The sequence below is a fragment of the Lactuca sativa genome, chromosome 6 (genome assembly GCF_002870075.4).
Source record: "Lactuca sativa cultivar Salinas chromosome 6, Lsat_Salinas_v11, whole genome shotgun sequence".
NCBI classification, from domain to species: domain Eukaryota; kingdom Viridiplantae; phylum Streptophyta; class Magnoliopsida; order Asterales; family Asteraceae; genus Lactuca; species Lactuca sativa.
This window is the reverse complement of record NC_056628.2, coordinates 195802022-195810950: the sequence shown is the minus strand read 5'-3', so window position 1 is coordinate 195810950 and position 8929 is coordinate 195802022. Positions and strand designations below refer to the sequence as shown.

Genomic DNA, 8929 nt, shown 5'->3' with positions numbered 1-8929 from the left:
GAGAAAGGAGAAGAGAGAGAAAGACACATAAATAAAGAGAGAGAGAATAAGGAGGGTGCGACAATTTTTGGGAGAGGTGCGGCCAAACCGCACAGGGGGGACAATGTTCCTGCCTATGTGGCATTGAGTGCGGCCTAAACCGCACTCCACTCCCTTAAGCGTAAGGGAGTGGAGTGCGATTTAGGCTTAAGGGAGTGGAGTGCGGTTTAGGCCGCACTCAATGCCACATAGGCAGGAACACCGTCCCCCATATGCGGTTTGGCCGCACCTCTCCCAAAAAATTGTCGCACCCTCCTTCTTCTCTCTCTTTATTTATGTGTCTTTCTCTCTCTTCTCATTTCTCTCACCTCTCTCTTTCTTTATTATGGTTTCCACTCATTGGGTGTGGTAAAGAACCACATTTTGTATGGTAAAAATGATGTGGCTCCTACGTGTCGAAGGAGGGAGTGTAGTTCCTATGGCACCACTCTCTCCAGCCTAAAAATCAAATTGAAAAAAGATAGAACTCTGGAAGATATGTCAAGCCACCCATGGAAATATTTCTCATCTAGATTAGTGTTTTGTTTGATGTTTAGGGATAGTCGACAATTACTCCCATGTTTTATTGATCTTATACGTACATCATTTTTGTAACTATTCCTTAAAAATAACACCACATGATATGGAACCACCAAGAATAAGTTTTAAGAACCGCTTTATATAATACGAACCCCGCAACATGTTAATTTGAAAACCTTGAAAATTAATCTATCTCTAAAAAGGCTAGAAAACCATGTTGCTTAGAATGATGAAATATTAGAACAAAAAAAAGTTTTTGGATTCCCATCCAAAAGATTCCACAAAAAGATGATCATTTTAGTAAATATTTCTTGAAAATATATATTGTACATTATAACACAATAAACAAAAACGAATGGCTTTTACAATTTTCTAGCAACTAATATAAAGACCGCTTAAATATTCATATCATTCCATGGATATTTAGCTAGCCCAAAACATAATTGGCCCATTGCGTGCTTATTTAAGCATTTTTGAAACTTCTACTTGAATTATATTATATTATGCTTCTTCATTAGTTCCAAAGCTTTGATGTACGTATAGACCTCTACTAGCTGAATTCACCAACCGTTGTAGACGATGGATTATGGCATGTTGAAACTTCTTAGATCAAGAACTTGCTATGGGTCTAAGCATACTAATCGGGCTAGTGACTTCTTTAAACTTGATCTTTGTCATAAGTTTGATCATGTTCAGGGCCAGTTCTGAGGAATCAAATGCCCAGGACGAAATGGAGAAAAAAGGCCCTTAGGCCTTAACGTAACATTTTAACAAATTAAATTACATAAACTAATTTTTTATTAAAATGATGATAAACCTTATAGCAATAAACATAGCAAAATCAAAGTATTTTAATGACTAATAAAATATCATAACAGCTAACCGACGATCCTTGAAGCTCTCCTAGCATTCTTGATTGCAAATTGGTTGATCAACTCTTCGTAGTCTATACTCTCTAAGATTTCGTTCTCGATAGATATCATCGCCAAACCGTTAAGTCTTTTTTGGGTCATTGTGGAGCGTAGGTAAGATTTCACAAATTTCAATTTGGAAAAACTTCTTTCTGCAGATGCGACCGTTACTGGAATAGTCAATAATATTCTATATGCAATGCTTGCATTTGGAAAATAATCAAGTTCTTTCAAAAACTTCAAAACATCTTTAGGGTTGCTAAATTCATTGGTTTCCAATGTCTCAAATAATTTCAACTTCGTATAAAGTTCCTCAACATCATTATCCGATCTTTCTTCAAACTTGAGTGGTTTTTCAAGACGATGACAATATAACTTAAGATCTTTATCTACAATTCCCCTCAAATTTTGTGGAAATAAAAAACCAAATACTTTATCATACTCTTTGAATTGTTCAAATCTTGTCTCAAGAGAAGAAATAGCTTGATCAACCATGTATAAGAAATAATTGACTCTGAAATTCTCTTCAAATGTAAATGAAACTTCTTCGCTACTTGAATTCTCATCAAACCTTTTTTTCCTTTCAATAAACGCTTTTGTGGAAATATTGGATCAATACCCATTTCAATAGCAATCTCCTTAGCTTCAACAATCGCTTTTAAAAAACCAGTTTCTCTATAATTCTTGAAGTACCCAATCAATTTTTTTATTTCTGTAATAGCATTATCAAGATGCATATCCTTTGATCGTAACTTCTTACTCACAATATTCACATGGTTTAATACTTCATACCAAACAACAGTTGATACCAAAAATTCAAAGTCACTAAGTTCTTTTTCTGCTAGTGAAGTTGCTTCACTTGCAATTGCAGCATCATTATCTTTTTCTCCAACTTGAAGTAAAGCTTCCCGTACATCCACAAGTTGCAGTTTAATAGCCTTTACACTCTCGACCCGACTTTCCCAACGAGTTTGACACAATGACTTAAGACTCCAAGCTTTAACATTATCTTTCAAAATTTCCCACCTCTTAGTAGAATTCGCAAAGATAGTATAAATACGTTGGATGAATCCAAAAAAGTTCTTTCCTTTAATACACTTGTTAGTCATATCACATAATGTTAGATTAAGAGAATGGCAACCACAAGGAGTGTAAAACGCTCTAGGATTTATATCTAAAAATCTCTTTTGCACTCCTTCGTGTTTCCTTTCATGTTTGCCCCATTATCATAGCCTTGACCACGCATATCATCAATTTGAAGACCAAGAGACTTTAACTCCTCAAGTGTAATATCAAATAATCCTTTTCCAGAGGTATCATCAATATTCAAAAAACCTAAAAAGGACTCCTCGATAGTAACATGATTATATGATAACTTTAAATACCTCACTATTATAGTCATTTGTTCTTGGTGACTTGAATTGGGAGTACAATCAAGTATGATTGAGTAGTAATTTGCTTCCTTTATCTTCTTTATAAGTTCTTTTTTAATTTTTTTCAGCTAGCAAAGATATTAGTTCGTTTTGGATTAGGTGGCCAAGATAATGCACATGAATCCCTTCACTTGTGATCCGTCGCACATGCTCTTTGATAACCGGGTCAAACTCTTCCAACATTTCAATGACACCCATAAAATTTCCATTACCTGTTAAATACAATTAACAAATAAGAAGTTGAATCAGTCATCATAATTAACAAAAAAAATTTGGTGGAATTGGAACAAAAAATACAATTTATAGTTACCTTTTTTATACAACTTTTCATTGGATCCACGAAATGCTAAATTATGTTTAGCAAGAAACTTCACTACTGCAATAATTCTTAAAAGCACTTGTTTCCAGTAATCTCTTTCTTTCTTGAATTGCTCATGTTGAACTTTATCAATTGTTTCGTTCAAGTTCAATCTTTTACGCATGTCAAACCACTTATTCCTATTTGTAAGATGATCCAATGAAATTTCGTGTTCTTTAACCCTAGTGGTAACATGGTGCCAATCTGCATAACCTTCACCATCCAATTTACCTTTTGAAATCTCTTTTCTAAACACTTTACAACAGAAACAAAATACCCTGTCTAGCTCTTTCGAATATACTAGCCATTCTCTATCACACTTCTCCAAATTTGATAAAGTTCTTGTATACAAAGCTGCAGAAAATCGTCTACCAAATTTATCGTAGGGACCATACATAATACTACTATCTCTTTTAGGACCTTTCTCAACCAAAATTTTAATCTCATCCAAATTAAGTTTTTTCCACCTTCTTGGATCATATATATCAACAAGGTCTTTAATAGGGTCATGTTGTTCTGTCTCTTCTACTTCTACATGCTCGTGCTCTTCAATGTGCTCTTCAACATGCTTTTCAATGTGCTCTCCAACAGGTTATCTGTTCATAAACTTATCTAGAGCACCGACATCAACCTTTCTCTTTTCTTCATCTAGTTTTCTCTTTTTACATTTTTGATAACCGGATGGTTGTTTAGACTTCATCACTACAAGTTCATAAGTTTCAACTTTCAACATTCAAGCAATTACAATAAACATATTTTGATAAACAATTTTACAATAAACATAAACTCATAATTTAAACTACTAAACTGGTTTCTACGAATCTTAGAAACTAATTCATTCATTCAGTATTCTATTGACTATTAAACTGATTTCTATAGTAGATAAACTGATAATCAAATATTAAATTCATTCAATGATTCAATATTTTGTTAAACTAATAATCTATGAAAGTATGAATCAATCAAGTATGCAATTGACAACTATAAACTTGATAATCCTTAATTCTTATAAATCTTATCTGATTGGTTGATTATCAGGAGATAAAAAATCAGATAATTGACCCTTGATAATCCTCAATTTCTCATAAAAAAATTGTCTACCCTTGCTAAATGAGTGAATGACGCTGAGCCGCTAAGTTGTTGTCTTTGCCGATTGCTTTGTATTTTTGCCAATTGCTTTTTTTTTAACGAACGAATAATTAATGATCATGAAGTGTTGCAAATTGCGGCTTCTGTTCGTAACTACTCCCTTGCCTTGTTCTATTGATTAATTTAGATTAATGGGCTGCCCATTGCTTATACTACCAAAAAAAAAAAAAATTGGGCCCTTAAGATTTTAGGCCATGTTCGAATGCCCATGTTGCACATGATCAAAGCCGGCACTGATCATGTTAGTCTTCGTGGTTTGCTCCATAATAAAAGTGCACAAACCATAAAAACATAGATTCCAAACCGGACCACTTTAACAAACACATCAGTTTCATACAAAACGATTTGGTTTATAAACAAACAGTCAGTTTAGTATCGGTTTGAGATATTACATATGAACTAGTTTGAAACTTTCAAAAAAGTAGTTTTTATACTATAGAAAAAAATAAATTATTGAAATTGCCCCTGTAGTTTTGTTAAAATTATATGTTTGGTCCATAACGTTTTCTTTTTGCACGCGACCGTCCCTATTGTATGAATTTATTACGTTTTGAGTCCGTGACATACATGAAAATGTCATATTACCCTTATTATTATTATTATTATTTTAAATTTTATTTATGTTATTTCAAGCTTTTTATTAATTATTTATTATATTTGTCAAGTCAAATGTGAGCCCACCTTCCCCCACCCTATATTTTACTCAAAAAGTGTTATTGTTTATGTCATTCCTTTTTCCATAATTGGAAAAATCCTCAAGAAAATTGTTCCATGTCGGAAAATCGACCATCCCCTCCCTTGAAACCATCATTCAACAGAAGCAATGGGATCTCTACAGTCGAGAACAGATCCTTCCCGAAAAGTCATTATCTTCGATGAAACTCCATTGTGTTTAAAAAATCATGGTGTAGAATCTCCCATTAAGCTCCAATGTCTCTAATGGGGTGAGAAATCAAATAATCCAGCGTTTCTAGCTTTGAACCCATTAATGATTGGGGATGATGGTTTTGAAACAGAAAAATACAATAAAAAAGTGTGGTCATGTGGGGGTGGGTGGTGGGTGAGACCCAATGGTAATATAATCATTTTAAGTCTAGTAGGGACAAAATTCGTAATAACTTCATAAAATAGGATGATCCAAATGTAAAAAAAAAAAGTTAGGGACCAAACACATAATTTTGATCAAACCATAAGGACGATTTTAGTAATTTAGAGGTTTTGTAAGAAATTTTTTAACCCTAAAAACAACCTTCTATATCTAGATCTGGAGAAACAAATTTTTATAGAAATTAAAAGTAAAAAAATGATGTTTTGAGCCTATAATTGATCATAAATGACTGAAAAACAACTTACATCGTGACAAAACGATGCCATTTGTTTAGGGCACCATTTCTTATTGGCCATTAAAATATATTAAAATTCCAACAATGAAATAAAGTTCCATAAAATACCGAAAAAATGACGAAAACTTGCTTCTCAACCGATTTCTAAGAGGTCCGTTTAACATTTTTTTTACCCCAAACCGATTATTATCCGGATATAGATCACCTCATCTTTAAGTAGTGGTGACGGAGGCAGAGATGGTGGTGGCGGAGGCAGATGTGGTGGTGGCGGTGTCGGCAATGGTGATGGAAAAAGAAATACCATGGTAGGATTAGAACTTAAAAAATGTCTTCTCAAATTAGAAACTATTTTTTTTTTCATCCAAAAAATATTTTAAAAATCCCAATTATATTTCTTTTGTCTTTTGAAAAAGCAAACCGTATTTTTTCTGAGGTCTCTTTCCTCTTGCAAACATAAAAGCTCAAAAAGATGTTTTAGAAAAAAACAAAAACAAAAACAAAGAAGAAAACAAACTCAAGATAATGTTTTCTTTGTAGTTCTTTACTCTGTATAACCTAAATCCATGTGTCATCTACCTGATCATTCTTGTAATCGAGCATGTTCCTAGACTTAATTAATTTTCCTGACTTTTCAAATTTCATTTGACTTTCTATCACTTTTCAAGTCTCATCATACACTTTTGTGCATATAGCTTTAATATTACTTTATCTTCCTTATCCCTTCTCGAATACACTCGAGAAGTTCCAAACGTGTCAAATTTCAAAACGCAATTTTCAATTCCACGCACTAGAGATGAATTTTCTTGAAATTTTTTGATAACAATTAAAATTACTAAATCATCGAAATCCTTGGATATTACAAATCTATTTCTTTTCGAATTTTCACATCATAATTGATAACAATAATATATACCCAACACTCTTACACAATTAGAGGGTGTTTGATAAGAAAAAAAAAATGTGTTTATAGCTTATTGTTTATTTCTACCGCTATAAGCTAAGTTTAAATGTTTGGATAAGAAATAATAAAAATCAGCTTATTATGGTAGGGATAAGTTAAATAAGCTAACTTTAATAAGCATCATCTTGCTTATAGCTTATTGGTTATTTCTAATCTAAACACTTTTACAAGAACTGTTTTCTCTTACCGCTATCATCTCTAATAAATAAATGTTTTTTTGCCACTTGTCAAATTCTCAAAAGTTTTGCCACATGTAATTTTGTGAGAGTTTTAGAATTATTATTTTCCACTTGTCATTTTTTGAGAATTTTCATTTTTTAAAATAAAATTTCAAATAAGGAAAGAGAATCATTTTATTAATTTGATAATAAAGTTTCATAAATGCTCTAAAGAAGATTTGATTTTTTTATAAATGTTTGAAAAGATTACATTATGATATGTAAAAGTATTATTTTATAAAATATTTAATGTTTAAATATTGATATTAAATTTTAATTTTTAATAAACTCATGTAATACACAGGTTTCACAATTAGTAAGCTAATAAGCTATAAACTATAAACTAATAAACTATAAGTTAGTTTATCCAATCACCCTCTTAGACATTTAAAGAGTGCTCACGAAAATATTAAATAAACTTGGGCTAAATTCAAAATAATTAAATCGTCGCGTTCCTGAAATATTTAAACCCAAATATTAATTATGTGATAGGGAAATGGAATTGGGCCGGCCTGGCTGTAGAACATTGTTTCAAGACTGTTGTAAGATATTGGCTGTATGGCAAAGCTAATAGTAATAAAAAAGTTAAATTTTTAGGTGATTTATTTTTTAATTGTATTTAACAGGTACATTAGTACATATTTTAACTATACCATTGTAATATATTTCTACCGGCTATATTGAAATGTAATCATAGTAGGTTTGAGACTCATGAGAACAGAGCGGAAGCTATTTGTTTGGCTTTACATACGTCCCAAGGTATCATTCCTAGTACATCCATGGGACAGGCTCGGACACATTACGTACACCCGATACATGTATCATAAATCTTTACTGAATGTGACATTGGATCTATCAATTTTTGAACGTGAGAAGGTTTCAATCTAGTAATTGATAAATGAATTATTTAAATATCGGATGAATCATGAGTTCCCTGAGTTTTTTTTTTATTAATCTACTTCTGGATTGACAGCGCCAAAATACTAAACCACAAGATAAGTTAGACAATGAAATTAAATTGATAATATAAAAAAAAAATTAAAAATTCAATGGTAAACTATATTGAAAAATGATTGTTAATGTATAATGGTATAGTATTTTAATAAATGTGACTTTAAAAGTATTGTAGTAAAATAATACAAATTTGAAGTATAGTACTAAAAAAAAAGTTTTAATTCTATAGTAGGGTAGTTAGTGTTCAGTGTCAAACTGCATTTTAAAATTTAAGTTTTGATTAAATTATATTCGATACCAAAATGCAATAAATTGAAAAGGCTAAAGTGCAAATTTGGTCCCGGTGTTTAGCAAAAAGATTGTTGATGAAATCCAAAAAGTTTTCAACTTGCACCACTTGTCTAAAATCACAAATTTATTTATGGATTTGGTCCCTAGACAATTTGAATGACTCTTTTACCTTTTTCATTTGTTTTTTTTATTTTTAAATTATTATTATTATTATTATTATTATTATTATTATTATTTCGTTTTAAATAAATTATAACATAAAAACCATCGTTATAAAAACATTCATAATGATATCTCATGTCACAACCAATGTCTCAATAATCCAAAACATGTCACCATAAAAACCATTTTGTCAAAAGTGAAATAAATCAGAGTACATTCCCAGGAAACTCCATGCGGAAAACATGTGGATGTGTGTGATGCGCTGCTACACTACCGGCTCCTTCCCTTACACGAAGAGGTACCTGAAACCAAAGCTGAAACAATAAGCACAAAGCTTAGTGAGTTCCCTCATCATACCCATAGCACATAATCATCAGTATCTTTCAACCGGTAACCGGGAGCTACACTGCCCTTCGGTATCTTTCAATCGGTAGTCGGTAGCTACCCTCCCCTTCGGTATCTTTCAACTGGTAACCGGGAACTATCCTCCCCTTCAGTATCTTTCAACCGATAACTGGAGGCTACTCTCCCCTTCGGTATCTTTCAACCGGTATCCGGGAACTAACCTCCCCTTTGGTATCTTTCAACCGG

At 32.1% G+C, this 8929-nt stretch overlaps 2 protein-coding genes across 2 annotated transcripts; both read right to left on the bottom strand.

The window, feature by feature from the left end:
* Positions 1 to 1436: 1436 nt before the first annotated feature.
* Positions 1437 to 2578, bottom strand: LOC111908802 (uncharacterized). The gene is made up of 2 exons (XM_023904603.1): positions 2041 to 2578; positions 1437 to 1951 (listed from the first exon to the last, which is right to left on the bottom strand). Exons 1-2 carry the CDS (start codon positions 2576 to 2578, stop codon positions 1437 to 1439), a joined length of 1053 nt encoding a protein of 350 aa, XP_023760371.1.
* Positions 2579 to 2643: 65 nt separating this feature from the next.
* Positions 2644 to 6056, bottom strand: LOC111908801 (uncharacterized). Its single transcript, XM_023904602.1, has 4 exons — positions 5958 to 6056; positions 3213 to 3828; positions 3034 to 3114; positions 2644 to 2771 (listed from the first exon to the last, which is right to left on the bottom strand). The coding sequence occupies exons 1-4, from the start codon at positions 6054 to 6056 to the stop codon at positions 2644 to 2646; spliced, it is 924 nt and encodes a 307-aa protein (XP_023760370.1).
* Between the last annotated feature and the right edge of the window lie 2873 nt (positions 6057 to 8929).